The 15,567-nt window shown below is 37.5% G+C and overlaps 1 protein-coding gene across 1 annotated transcript in view; it reads right to left on the bottom strand.

Moving 5' to 3' along the window:
• The window catches only part of THSD7A (thrombospondin type 1 domain containing 7A), a 100,516-nt gene that overhangs the window by 15,059 nt on the left and 69,890 nt on the right, over window positions 1–15,567 (bottom strand). Inside the window, exons 11-16 of the mRNA XM_027102791.1 lie at window positions 14,214–14,367; window positions 10,942–11,086; window positions 9,461–9,576; window positions 5,910–6,027; window positions 5,288–5,433; window positions 4,698–4,872 (exon numbers count right to left, since the gene is read on the bottom strand). Coding sequence (XP_026958592.1) covers window positions 4,698–4,872; window positions 5,288–5,433; window positions 5,910–6,027; window positions 9,461–9,576; window positions 10,942–11,086; window positions 14,214–14,367 — 854 coding nt within the window. The remainder of the gene's footprint in view (window positions 1–4,697; window positions 4,873–5,287; window positions 5,434–5,909; window positions 6,028–9,460; window positions 9,577–10,941; window positions 11,087–14,213; window positions 14,368–15,567) is intronic.

The following is a 15,567-nucleotide window of genomic DNA, read 5'->3' on the forward strand; positions in this document are numbered from 1 at the left end:
TGTTTCTGTCTTGTAAATAAGTTCATTATTATTTTTTTTAGATTCTGCATATAAGTGATATCATATGATATTTCTCTTTCTCTGTCTGACTTACTTCACTTAGTATGATAATCTCTAGGTCCATCCATGTTGCTGCAAATGGCATTATTTCATTCTTTTTAATGGCTGAGTAATATTCCATTGTATATATGTACCACATTTTCTTTATCTGTTCCTCTGTCAATGGACATTTAGTTTGCTTCCATGTCTTGGCTATTGTCAACAGCACTGCAATGAACATCAGGTGCATGTATCCTTTTGAACCACAGTTTACTCTGGATATATACCCAAGAGTGGGATTGCTGGGTCATATGGTAGCTCTATTCTTAGTTTTTTAAGGAACCTCCATACTGTTCTCCATAGTGGTTGTATCAATTTACAATCCCACCAACAGGAAGGTAGGAGGGTTCCCTTTTCTCCACACCCTCTCCAGCATTTATTGTTCGTAGATTTTTTGATGATGGCCATTCTGACTGGTGTGAGGTGACATCTCACTGTAGTTTTGATTTGCATTTCTGTAATACTTAACAATGTTCAGCATCTTTTCATGTGCCTTCTGCCCATCTGTAGGTCTTCTTTGGAGAAATGTCTATTTAGGTCTTCCACCCATTTTTTGATTCTGTTGCGTGTTTTTTTGATTTTGAGCTCCACGAGCTGTTTGTAAGTTTTGGAGATTAATCCCTTGTCAGTCACATTGTTTGCAAATATTTTCTCCCATTCTGTGGGTTGTCTTTTCATTTTGTTCATGGGTTCCTTTGCTGTGCAAAAGCCTCTAAGTTTAATTAGGTCCCATTTGTTTATTTTTGTTTTTATTTCCATTACTCTAGGAGATAGATCAAAAGAGATTTTGCTGTGATTCATGTTAGAGTGTTCTGCTTATGTTTTCCTCTAAGTTTTTAGTATTCTGTCTTACATTTAATTTTCTTAATTTTATTACAGAATTAAGAAAATTCTTAATTTTCTTTTTTTGCAATATCTTTGTCTTGTTTTGGTAACAGGCTGATGGTGGCCTTGTAGAATGAGCTTGGGAGTGTTCCTTCCTCTACAAGATTTTGGAAGAGTTTCAGAAGTGTAGGTTTAACTCTTCTCTACATGTTTGATAGAATTGGCCTGTGAAGTCATCTGGTCCTGGATTTTTGTTTGTTGGAAGTTTTTTCATCACAGTTTCAATTTCAGTGCTTGTGATTAGTCTGTTCATATTTTCTATTTCTTCCTGGTTCAGTCTTGGGAGATTGTACCTTTCTAAGAATTTGTCCATTTCTTCCAGGTTGTCCATTTTATTGACATAGAGTTGCTTGTAGTAGTCTCTTACGATCCTGTATATTTCTGTGGTGTCCATTTAACTTCTTTTTCATTTCTAATTTTATTGATCAGATTCTTTTCCCTTTTTTTCTTGATGACTCTGGCTAACGGTTTATCAATTTTGTTTATCTTCTCAAAGAACTGGCTTTTAGTTTTATTGATCTTTGCTATTGTTTTCTTTGTTTCTATTTCATTTATTTCTGCTCTGATCTTTGTGATTTCTTCTACTAACTTTGGGTTTGTTCTTCTTTCTTTAGTTGCTTTAGGTATAAGGTTAGGTTGTTCATTTGAGATTTTTCTTGTTTCCTGAGGTAAGACTGTATTGCTATAAACTTTCCTCTTAGAACTGCTTTTGCTGTGTCCCATAGGTTTTGGATCATTGTGTTTTTATTGTCATTTGTCTGTAGGTATTTCTTGATTTCTTCAGTAATTCATTGGTTATTTAGTAACATACTGTTTAGCCTCCACATGTTTCTGTTTTTTACAGTTTTTTTTACTGTAACTGATTTCTAATCTCATAGCGTGTGGTCGGAAAAATTTCAATTTTCTTAAATTTACTAAGGCTTGATTTGTGACCCAAGATGTGGTCTATCCTGGAGAATGTTTCATGTTCACTTGAGAAGGAAGTGTATTCTGCTGCTTTCGGATGGAATATCCTATAAATACCAATTAAGTCTATCTGGTCTAATGTGTCATTTAAGGCTTGTGTTTCCTTATTAATTTTCTGTCTGGATGATCTGTCCATTGGTGTAACTGGGGTGTTAAAGTCCTCCACTATTATTTTGTTACCGTTGATTTCCCCTTTTATGGCTGTTAGCATTTGCCTTATATATTGAGGTGCTCCTATGTTGGGTGCATAAATATTTACAATTGTTACATCTTCTTCTTGGATTGATCCCTCGATCATTATGTAGTGTCCTTCTTTGTCTCTTTTAATAGTCTTTATTTTAAAGTCTATTTTTTCTGATATGAGTATTGCTACTCCAGCTTTCTTTTGATTTCCATTTGCATGGAATATCTTTTTCCATCCCTTCACTTTCAGTCTGTATGTGTCCCTCGGTCTGAAGTGGTTTGGATTAAATGCTGTGACCAGAAGACATAGACGGACCGAATGGATATAAAAACAAGACCCAAATATATGCTGTCTGTAGAGACCCAGCCATAAAAAGAACAAAATAATGCGATTTGCAGTGACATGGACAGACCTAGAGATTCGTCATACTGAGTGAAGTAAGTCAGAAAAAGACGAATATATGATATTGCTTATATGTGGAATCTAAAAAAATGGTACAAATGAACCTATTTACAAAACAGAAATAGTCACAGATAACACACTACTATATATAAAATAGATAAGTAATACGAACTTACTGTGTAGCACAGTAACTCTACTCAATGCTCTGTACTGACCTATATGGGAATAGAATCTAAAAAAGAGTGGATATATGTATATGTTTAACTGACTCAGTTTGCTGTACAGCAGAAACTAGCAAAACATTGTAAATCAACTATACTCTAATAAAAATTAAAAAAAAAAAGAGAAAAAAAGCCAGTATGGCACTGGCACAAAAACAAAACTATTGATCAACGGAATAGGATAGAAACCCCAGAAATAAACCACCTATGGTCAACTAAGGTATGACAAAGGAGTCAAGGATATACAATGGAGAAAAGACAGCCTCTTCAATAAGTGGTGCTGGGTAAACCAGACAGCTATGTGTAAATGAATAAAATTAGAACATTCTCAAATACCATACACAAAAATAAACTCAAAATGGATTAAATGTAAGACCAGACACTATAAAACGCTTAGAGGAAAACATAGGCAGAACACTCTACGACATAAATCACAGCAAGATCCTTTCTGACCCACCTCCTAGAGTAATGGAAATAAAAACAAAAATAAACAAATGGTACCTAATGAAACTTCAAAGCTTTTGCACAGCAAAGGAAGCCATCGACAAAACGAAAAGACAACCCACAGAATGGGAGAAAATAATTTGCAAACAATGCAACTGACAAGGTCATCTCCAAAATATACAAACAGCTCATGCAGCTCAATATCAAACAAACAAACGAACACCCCCACCCAAAACAACAACAACAGAATTAAAGAATGGGCAGAAGATTTAAATAAGACATTTCTCCAAAGAAGACATAAAGGTGACCAAGAAGCACACGAAAAGATGCTCCACATTGCTAATTATTAGAGAAATGAACTTCAAAACCATTCCTGGGCATATATCCAGAGAAAACCATAATCCGTAAAGATACATGCACCCAAATGTTCATTGCAGCACAAATATCATAATAATATCACTTATATGTGGAATCTAAAAAAATGATACAAATGAAGTTATCTACAAAACAGACTCACAGATGTCAAAAATTTATGGTTATCAAAGGAAAAAGGTGAGGGGGGGAGGGATAAATTAGAAGTTTGGGATTAACATATACATAGTACCATATATAAAATAGATAACAAAGACCTACTGTACAGCACAGGGAACTCTACTTATATTTTGTAATAATCTATATGGGAAAAGAATCTGAAAAAGACCATATATACACACACACACACACACACACATCTGAATCACTATGCCGTACACCTGAAACACAATATTGCCAATCAACTACACTCCAATATAAAATGAAAATTTAAAAAGATAGGCAATTCACTTCCAACCTTGTTCTTTTCTAGCCCACCAATACACTGTTGCCCCTATATCTTTCTTAAGGCCACAGGGTCATGCTTGACACTGAGGTTATTTTGACCTTCTATCTACCCTAAAGTCCTCTGCATCAAGCCCAAATTCCTAATCATTAACTTATCACTTCCTGCTATTTATTTCTAAACTGCTTGATATACGTTTGCTTTCTACATTTTCCTGCTTGTACCTCTGTGTCCAACACTGAATCAGAATTTCTTTCATTCAAAATTTTCTTCCATAATACTATTTTTTCTCACTCTTGAATGGTAATTTATCTAGGGGTAGAATTTTAGCTATTATATCTAATAGCTAATATATTTTAGCTAATATATCTAGGGGTAGAATTTTCATACTCTCCCTGTCAAGCATGAGCCTAAGGCCTTAATTTTCATTCTTTGCAGAAGTTAAAACTCGAGGGGGGTGAGTGTCAACAGAGGCCACGTAGGAGAACTGGACTTCACCCCCACCTGGCAGTAAGGAGCAGTGCCCCCCTTCATCCACGCTACAGTGTCTAGCTGTTGGCACAGATATTACTGAAAGAGAAGACTGTTGACATCTCTTAAACTTATACACGCAACCCCTTCTCCACCCTGGTCCTGGTAAGGAATGGCCAAAGTACGAATTCTGTTTTGCTGTTGTTACCTGGGCAAGGCTGGGTGCAGGTTTCCTCAAGAACCACTTTTTTATTACCATCTATAATGGGTTCGATATCAGTACAGAATTCTTCATCCACTACCTTGCTGAAATCATCAGCTGACCCATCACTCACTACACAAGAAATATTCCTTGTTCTGGTCCCTTCGCCACACTGGGCATCCTGAAATGGAGGAAAAAATAATTAGGAAAAAAAAATAATTCATTGGTTAGCTTATCGCTTACAGTCATCTCTGCACCATTGATTTTGATTTATGAGCAGTTAAAGGAACATTTGAAACCCTAGGGAAGAGGTCCTTTAGGGCAGTAGCTATAAAGCATAGCATGAACAATTTATTTGTTTTCTAGCCAAAGACAGGCAAATAAATTTTCATTAAAATGAATCAGTCTCCAAATGGTTTTAAAATACAGGACAGGGAGTGCTTGTTATCGAAACTAATTAAACAGTTATGAAATGGCAAGGTACCTAAAATCTTTAACAGAAAACATGCTATCTGTAAGCTCTGCAAATATTTCTGAAACCAAGTCTCTCCAGATAAAGAATACACACTTCCGTACAACTTTTTGAGATTGGTTACCTGCACTTGGCATGCAGACCACTGGCTGTATTGCCACCGATAACAGGGCTTCACTGGGCAAGGCTTAGACTGTTCCATCAGGGCAGGGCATGGTCTTCCATCACCCTGAAAGGGCTGGGTTACTGTTCTTCTTCGGATCATTTTTCCTTTAAGAGATACAAAGTGGTGCAACCTCAGTGATACACTACAATTGTGCAAGCATATATCTTTTTTTTTTTTTTTTTTTTTTGGTGGTATGCGGGCCTCTCACTGCTGTGGCCTCTCCCGCTGCAGAGCACAGGCTCCAGACGTGCAGGCTCAGCGGCCATGGCTCACAGGCCCAGCCGCTCCACGGCATGCGGGATCCTCCCGGACCGGAGCACGAACCCGCATCCCCTGCATCGGCAGGCGGACTCCCAACTACCGCGCCACCAGGGAAGCCCAAGCACATATCTTACTGGGAGAAGGCGTCAAAGACATTTCTTCCGAAATTAGAGGAACAAGTAAGGCTTAGATGTTTTGGAAAGAAAGATACCCTGATTCAACCTTTCTGCAGATTATTTGATATGACTTAAAGCAAGAGGGACATTTTATTTCATATTCCTTGATCATCAGTCTAATGCCAAATAAAGCACAAACAAACCTGTGAGGCCACATGTTTGAGAACATTCTGACCAAGGAGACCAGTCAGAAAGCTGACAGTTCACAGGACATTCCACCATGCAGGACGTGTTCATCTGCCAGTTCTTCTCCAGGCCGAGCTGAAAGGATAGAGGTAGATCTATTTGTACTGACAGGAAGGCATGACCACAGTGCAGTGTTGATGGAAGGAAGAAGGAAGGGCAAGATTGGAGCGGGGATGAGAGGAGAGGAGAGGAGAGGAAGAATAAGCAATATGCATAATAAAATAAAAAGATGTCTGCAGGACAAAGACCCAAACTGTTAAAAATATAAAGTGGCTCAATCCAGGAGAGTGGGAGCAAAAAGAACAGGATGAACAGAGGAGCCCATTTACTCAATATACTTATATATATATATATAGTTGAATTTTTTATATAAAAAGTGAAAAAAGGAAGATTTAATCTCCAAATTAGTTGAATTTCCCTAAAGGAGGAATAAATAGGTGGAAGCACAAATATTTTCTATTAGTTAAAAAGCAAGAATATCATCACTATACAAATATATAATTGTATTTGGGGGATATTTATTTTTACATGTGCATGTCAAACTGAAAAAAGAGCGAGGTTAAAGACCAATTGCCACTCAAAACCAAAAATATAATGTACTAAAATAATATAAAATAGTTTTAAAGTAAGCTACCTCTCTCAAAAGGAGGGGTGGGTCACTAGAATTTTTATTATGAATATTTTATATACATTTATTATTTTTTAAAAAAGATTTTCTCTTCCAGAACTGATCTCAGGAGCTAACTGTGGTGTAATTGTTATTTTGGCATTAGTCTCTCATCAGATAATAATGTTGTGCATTTTACTGCATTAAGTAGCATTACTTAAGTATTCTACGTTTAAAATGAAGGATGAGATTTCAAACTCATCCACTGTATATTCAAACATTTAAAAAGTCAAAGGTACAAAGTGGCACTGAAATAGAAAAAATAAGGCTTCTTAGGAAAGTGCAATTTTTTAAATTAGTCATCCTTGGGGATTTTCAAGACCTTTTTTATTTCTGCATGAAAGTAAGTTTATAGTGTCTAATTTATAGAGCAGAAAATGGCAAAAGAAAGTTTTTCTGAAATGTTATGTTGCGGTTCAAGTAGAACTCTTGGCTCTAAGTTATGCACTGAGAGAGGATCAGATCGACGATTTATGTACCAGATCCCTCTGTAAACACTCTCATTATATTCTCCATCAGTAGTACTTGACAAAGCTGAGTATTTGGTATGAAAACTTTTACCATATCACTTAATTTAAAATTAAATTAAATCACTTATAATCACTGGAGATTAGAAGTTTTAAGGTGATACGATAAAAATGATGTGTTAAATTTAAGGTACCTAATAGTTTCATGGAGAAAGGTTTTGAATCACAGAATTCAACTACTACTGGTTTATTTATTTTGCTAGAGGGTTAAAAAGGATGTCTGTTTACAGATACTTTGGGTACCCAGTAGTAAGACATTTCAATTCTGTACTATTTTTTCTCTTAAATTTGTTGTAGCTTCTTTTTCTCCTCTCTCTGTATCTATCTATCTATCTATCTATCTATCTACCCTATCATCTATCTAATCTATCATTTATCTAAACATATGTTCAGGGATAAAAGAATAGGAAAGGAGAAACCAGTTATTAGGTATCTGGTGAATTAATGTCTGAAAAACATCAAAGACAAAAGTGCTATATAAATGCTGGATGGATTTAACCCTAATTTTCCTCTTTGTTGGACAGTAATGCCATTTTTCTTTTGGGCTGTTAGAGAAACAGCAAGAGTTAGCTACTGCTATTACACTCAATTCAGGGTTTGCACATGTATTAGTAGGTAGGCAATCTCCTGTTAAAAAAGATAGCCAGCTTTTCTCAGGGCTGTTATTTAAGTCTACTGCTTTTTTAGGGTGGATAAAATGGGATATGAGTTGTTTAATCCAATTCCTGCAGAGAGTAGCACTGCTCTCCCTGAACACAGGGTTTACTAAAATGTTATGATTTGAACCCCTGTCATCACAGTATTCAAACATTATAATATTTGTACATAAAAGTAAATTTATCTAGGCTCCTGGATACTTAAAATTATTTCTCAGGTTTTTATCCACTTTATTTCACTTAAGAAATAAAAGGCCCTATTTATATCTTTGTCCTGTAGTCATGAGATATTTAAAAACTGGTCTTGTATGATTTGGGTTTAGCCTTCTAAAAGCTCTCAGAGCTATTAATAGTTATCTCATTCTGACCCAGGAGGACACTTACATGTGCATTTGCAAAAAAAGAGACATATTAAGCAAGTAGAGGTAGACCACAGAAAGCTCTCCAGCCTGTATATAACTATAATAACATTCATTAATAATAATGTTATTTTTATAATGGTCACATCACTTCAATGTTATTAGTTTCAAAGCCAGACTGATTCAGGTATAAAATTTCTGATGAAATCTAAAGCAGTAATTGACTAAGTTATGTTATAAGATGACAGAGCAATTTATTAACTAAACAATTTGTTTTCAGCACACTTGGGAGCTCTGTTCCCATGGACAGAGATACAGATAGTTAAATTAGGTCCACATGATAATATCAAAGATATCAAATGGATTAAAATACTTCCATCTTGAGTTTTCCCTTAGGAGTTTGAATAATTTACCACGAGCTTATAATATCCCCTAGAATGTGTAGACAGACGTCATGGTCCCAAGTCTACTGAACCCTAATGAGGTTATAAGTTCCTCCCGGGTGTTGCAGGTCTGTGGAGGCTGTTGCTTATCTTGGTTCATGTTTAACCCAGTGGCCTCGGATGCAGGAGGAGTCAAAATCTGTCAGGAATGTGAGTGCCCTTTTGGTCTGGAAACCAGACAAAATAATCAAAACCCAAAGCGTAGCTTCATGAATACTACCGAAGGACAACAACTATGTTTTCTCGCGTTTCCTAAGGTCATATTAGAAATGATAACATTACTTTTGTAAATTGGAGAATTAACAGTTACAATTCTCTGTACCTAAAAGACACTGATGGCAGACTCTATTCCTTTGTTTGAACTTCAAGCTCTCTCTTATCCAGACCTGAGTCTTAGACTCTCACAGCTGGGTATTAGGTCCTAATATCAAAATCTGCTACCAAACCACATGTGATCAGTGTTTTGCAACAGAGAGAATAAATGATGGCTCTTGGCAGGTGTCCCAGGCAACACAAAATTCATATGAAATTACAAAAGATGATGAGTAGTCTGATTAAGATTTATTGCCTTTATTCACCTTGATTACTTATTGTTCCCCGAGCATTTCTTTCACAATAGGCTAATTAGCATACCTTTGGGCTCCAAGCAGAACAAAATACAGGAAATTATGTGTAGAAATCAGTAGTGTTGGACAGTGTCTCTTTTCAAGAGAGTGTTTAGCAGCCTCTGAATAGTGCCGAAAACATCTGCTGGCAACGAGCTGCATAAAGCGCTGGTCAGGTCACTTGGCTCAGCATGAATTGAAATTATTAGGGAAGAATTTACTCGCAAAGACATAACAAAGCATCCCCTCACCTCTTCACAATATTTCAGGTTAACCGACTTGCCATCACTTCGAACACAATCCAGCATCCTCGTTTTCATGCCATTTCCACAAACTGCCTTCTCACTCAGCTGGCACGTACTCCAGTCTGGAAGGAAGGGAGCATATCAGAACAGAAGGCTATGCATGAACCGGATTTCAAATGAAACTCGGATGACCTGAATCCCATATTTAATTCACAACTGCTTCCTAAGCCCCGCAATCAATCATCCCACACGCAGAGCGTATGGGCCCAGGCTTTGAACATATCTGGAGTCAAATGGAAATGCTGGCGTTGCACATCGCTACAGGGACTATTCCTGAGGCAGATGTCTCCCTGACAATCTTGCTAGCTAGCTGTTTGGTGATACTGTAGAAATGGCTGTGGCCTGCAGATCAAATGTCATTTAAAAACTTTTCTCCTAACGAAAGTAGAAATTTACATTTCAACATTTTTGTTTAAGCAAAATAATCATAATTTTAATGGCTCGTACTTTAGGTAGTTATATCCAAATAAACCTGTCTTTCACTTACTGTCCGTACTGTAGAATACTGTAAAATGTACGCTTATTTATTTCAAAATCACTTTGGCCATATTTATTTAATTCCCTTTATTATACGTCTTTTGCAAAATAATTCTTTCTTTCCAGGGTAACGTAGCATGCCCCAGAGAACTGTGATTTCATTGTGTCATGAAAGGAAACTGAAAAGAAAAACCAAAAGAAGCAAAAAGTCAATCTGACTGCTGTGTGTCACTGTACAGTCTCTGGGGTTTATTTTGGTGTGAAAATTACTTGGGAAAAATTCCAGAGTAAGCTTCAGTGTTGCCCTAAGTCATACAAACCATGAAAGTCTTCTTTCCTAGAGTATACGCCTTGATGGTGTGAGATGAGGGTTTGGGAAAGAAATGGAATTTAGATTAAGCCTTTTTTTTCTAAAAAAACCCTCATCTATCTTTTTTCTCCTATACCTTTGATAATATTTATATCTCTGAAATGTTTATATTCTCTTCACGCACTTCTTGGCAAGCTTAAGATTGCTGATGTCTTTACAGCAGACTAATCATGCCTATGAACTGCCCCCACGGAAAGAACTGTTGTCCCAGTATTCACAGTGATTAAACACATTCTGAAGAAGAAAGACATCTTTCAATAAACTGATACCCATGGGAAGATATACCTTTTATGTGCACCTTCTGAAAGTGGGAGGGTGGCTTAAATAGGAACCCTTAGACTATTCTCCGTCTGCCTTAAGAGCTAATGTTTGCGTGATCATTTCATTCTCTATTTTGATGTTTATGAAAAATAAGGCAGATAAATATTTCTTTCAGTTAATACGGAATTATTTCTGGGAGAGGAAGCAGCATGTCCAAAAGGCACGCAGATGGAGTTGACCAACACTTCCGGAAATGCTGCTGAGCTGACAGACGTGGGATTTGGCCTTTAACTCTATAAGGAGATGACTATTCACATACCTGTTACATTATAATCATAGTGGAAGCAGTTTTTGTTCAGGTTACAGGGTTCCTTCTCAACAGCATCAGGGCAGGCTCTTCCTTCATCAGCAGGTTGTCTGATGGGATCAGCTGACCTTTGCCGGAAACTGTTTTGATTGCAAGGCTGACAAAGAATAATATAACTCCTCAGAAAGGTGAATACTCAGCCACACAAGAGCTAATGTATTAGGGAGAGCACTGGAGCAAGAGCTAGAACCTTTGGGACACTGGCTAACTTAAACAATCTCATAGCACCTCACTTTCTTCATTTATAAAATCAAGGTGCTGGATGAGTTTCTGATGTTCCAGCTAGCTCTAAGATGCTGGGAACAGGGAATGTTGTCTGCCATTCCAGTACACAAAGAATGTTGCCTGCTGTCTCAGTTCTACAATGATCAAGGCACCAGCCACTGCAGCTGCTGCAGGTGATGTGCCCTAAGCCAAACAGGATGGAAGAAAAGAGGTAGCATTCTGTGCTTTGGATACTGACCCAAGACAGTTAAGATACATGTCTAAGGAATGATTTCAATGAGCCCAGATTCTTGCATCTTCCTATACACAGGAAAGCACTAAAGTCATTAACTAGAGATGTCTGTTTTAGTGATTAGCAGTAATCTTTTGATGTCTGACTGTATGTTCTTTCCCAGCAAAAAACTCCTGTTTATCCTGGCTCCTCCTTTACCTTTTCAGAGCAGTTCCTCAGAGCTATCTAAAAGGTTGTCTCCCAGGCTATAATCCTCAGTAAGATCCCCGAATAAAGCTTAACTTGCAACTTTTAAGCTGTGTGTGTTTCTTCAGTCGACAGTGCTTAAGGGATGTGTCTAACCTGAAAAGGTGTCTGCACCCCCTTGTTTATTGCAGCACTAGTTACAATAGCCAGGATATGGAAAAAACCGAAGTGTCCGTCAATGGATGAATGGATAAATAAGTTGTAGTATAGTTATACAGTGGAATATTATTCAGCCATAAAAAATGAGGATTTCTGCAATTTGTGACAACATGGATAGACCCTGAAGGCATTACGCTAAGTGAAATGTCAGACAGAGATAAACAAATACTGTATGATCTCACTTATATGTGCAATCTAAAAAACAAAAGAAAAAACAAAACTCATAGAAAAAGAGATCTGACTTACAGTTACCAGAAGTGGGGGTAGGAGAGAAGGGAGAATTGGAGGAAAGTGGTCAAAAGGTACACATTTCCAGTTATAAGATAATAAGTAGTAGGGATGTAATGTACAACACGATGACTGTAGCTAACACTGCTGTATGTTATACAGGAAAGTTGTTAAGAGACTAAATCTTAACAGTTCTCATCACAAGCAGAAAATTCTTTTCCTTTATTCTTCTTTCTTTTCATCATACCTATTTGAGAAGATGGATGCTACTGAACCTATTGCGGTAATCATTTCACAATATATGTAGATCAAACCATCATGCTATATGCCTTAAACATACAATGATGTCTGTCAATTATTTCTCAGTAAAACTGGGAGAAGAAGAGCCTATGTGTCGAATATTAATAGATACATCACATCATCCATACACAAACACATACATATGGTCATATTAATTACTGTAGAATACTAATAACTAACAATACTAATAATACTAATACTAATAACTACTAATAACTAATACAGAAATTATAATCTATCTGTTTATCTAATAGAGTTGACAGGACCTGAAAAATGGTTTTAAGGGTGAACTTTAAATAACTAGTTATATACAACCTTTATTTTCCTAATGTGTACACATATATGCACACAAACACAACTTAGCATGAATTAAAAAGACTGGTTGCCATTCTCCTACTGGTACAGTGTTGTTTTGAAAACATTTGGTTACTAAGATCAGAAACAGTAACTTCAAATCTGATGCTATGGAATTAAATAGAATAGAAAATCATTTGCATATGCTTGTGAAACAGCTGATTTTTTTTTTTTTTTCCTTCGGTTCGCGGGCCCCTCACTGTTGTGGCCTCTCCCGTTGCAGAGCACAGGCTCCGGACGCGCAGGCTCAGCGGCCATGGCTCACCGGACCAGCCGCTCCGCGGCATGTGGGATTCTCCCGGACCGGGGCACGAACCCTTGTTCCCTGCATCAGCAGGTGGACTCTCAACCACAGCGCCACCAGGGAAGCCCGAAACAGATGATGCTTAATTGCAATTTAACCTGTATCCAAGTCAACTGCCAGCCCTGTTTTGTTCCTGCTCTATCAGTTGGCTGCTAATCAGCATCTTTAATAATGTTAACACTGAAATAGAAAATTAATTTCTCCTTGAAAACATGTATCTGTCCCATATTATATTTCAGCAAATTAATTCCACATTAGATGTATCTTTTCCATGATTCGATGCCATTCTGAAGTGTGCAGCTTTACAAAGGTACACAAGGGTAAGCCAAATTTCCCACATCATCAGCCAGTTCTGTTTCAAGTGACTCTCCTCCCAGGGTCCCATGGAAGAGGCCCTATGGGCTGCTGAAATCTAGAAGCTTTGTGTGATTGGAAACTCTCAGCTGGCTTTCCAGGCCCAAAGAGGCTCAAGAGTCAGTGTGTGGAAAGAGATTCACTGATGCACAGCTCTCTTCTTTCTATTCCCTTTCTTACCAGGATCTTCTGCGTTTTAGTGTCAATACTCCTGCTGCCATACCCCTACCGTGTGAAAGACTATTCCTACAATTTTAAATGGATTGGGCAAAAAGCAAGGGATGATAATAACCTGACACCATTAAAGTATTTTTACTAGATTTTCATTCTTTTTCCCTTTACCTGGAGGGAATCATTATCACCACTGCAGTTTTTAACATGCTGTGAATTCATAAGCAAATGTAAAGGCATTTTGGGACTTCCCTGGTGGTGCAGTGGTTAAGAATCCACCTGCCAATGCAGGGGACACGGGTTCAATCCCTGGTCTGGGAAGATCCCACATGCCGCGGAGCGTCTAAGCCCTTGTGCCACAACTATTGAGCCTGCGCTGTAGATCCCACGAGCCACAACTATTGAAGCCTGTGCTGGGTTTAGGAGGACGGTGGAGGAGCATAAAGCTTGCAAGAGGTTGAGCTGTTTCAGTGTGAGTCCAAACATTGCTGATTTTAAATGGCACAGTCATAAGAATGAAGTAGCCAAAAATACGCCTTGCTTTGGTAACTAATTTAGTAACCAAGCTATTATTTTCTTAATAATATTTTTAAAGCTTTAGTGGTAAGGAATTAAGCAAATTCTACATTAATAAATGGTTAATTGTCTCACCAAAGTGCATCGGGTCCACGGACCCCATTCAGTTATCACACAATCCTCGGGACATGGTAATTTGCACTCTCTAGAGCCCAGAGGCATCTCTTCTGGGTCACAGAGGTAATCCTCTACATGGTCAGAAGGGCCATCCGCCGTGTTCTGCATGCATCTAGAAGAAAACATACCTATCAGTGAAGGAACTGGGACAACTGAACAATGGCCAACCCGTAAGGTACAAGGTTTTTCATAAGACATCACCATGGAGATGGGGGATGGGAAGCTTTGCATTTAATGAATAAAATTCTCCAAACATAAAGACGTAAAAGGATCTCTGCCTCCCATACCTAGTTGTATAGCTAATGATTTAAAAATCTATGCTTGCATGTATCATAATCTTTTAAAGTTATAGCCACTGTGTATACACTCTGTGTACATAAACTATGTGTCTTCCTCTTAAAGGAGAGGGTCATTTACACCCATATGTGATGCAGAAACTAATGAGTTCACCGAAGATATTCATAGATGGGTTACAATTTTGGAATATAATGCATGTTTTTCTTCTGAGGAAAATGGTGAATTCCATGGAGAAGGCAGATTCATATATGACGGAAGACAAGGCACACTGAAATCTCCTAGGGAGAGATTTCAGTAAGTGGTTTTGAGAAAGTAACTGATGGCATTTATCAAGTTGTTTTGTCATTTCAAAAGTAATTTTCGCTTCCCATCTGCTGATAACCTTAAAAGAAAGGCAGAAGTGAAGAGACAGTCATAAGAATAATAGCACAAATTCTCTAAACGTGGTTGCTGGGATCTTCCTATATCTTGACCTTTTTTATTCTTAGTTTTCCTTTTAACAGAACAAATTCAAACATTTTATTACATTTCATTCTATTGTAAGCAGTCATAAAGGGCTCCTTAGTCATCTCTTGGGAATCTAATTAATGTGGCTAGTACCAGACTTAACTTTTACTGTAGTTAATAATCTCTCAAGGCACTTTTCGAATAGAAGAGAAAAACTTTATCCCTCATTTGTAACTCAGAGAAGGTCAACCAAATTAATAGGTTTGGGAAGAGAACTGCATTGCAGGAGATGAAAAGGAAGGCTTGAGCTCTTAAGCCTCTCAAACCCACTGCAATGTTTTAAACTGTTGGTTGCATTACATTACCAATTATATCTGGAATGTCAACTTTTCTCAGGGATTTACGATCAGTAGGGACATTGCATCTTCACAAATCTCCTCTGCAGAATCACGTTTCTATACAGCGCTGCTAATTTTAAGAGAAATGTGGTTTTCCTGTGGAACGCATTCAAAGACTGGAAAACTAAGCTGTTGGTTATGTCTTAACTGGGTTTGTAAGCTGGAAAAAT

Source organism: Aethalodelphis obliquidens, unplaced genomic scaffold (assembly GCF_003676395.1).
Source record: "Aethalodelphis obliquidens isolate GAN/ISIS:26980383/991018 unplaced genomic scaffold, ASM367639v1 scaffold5, whole genome shotgun sequence".
Taxonomy (NCBI): Eukaryota; Metazoa; Chordata; class Mammalia; order Artiodactyla; family Delphinidae; genus Aethalodelphis; species Aethalodelphis obliquidens.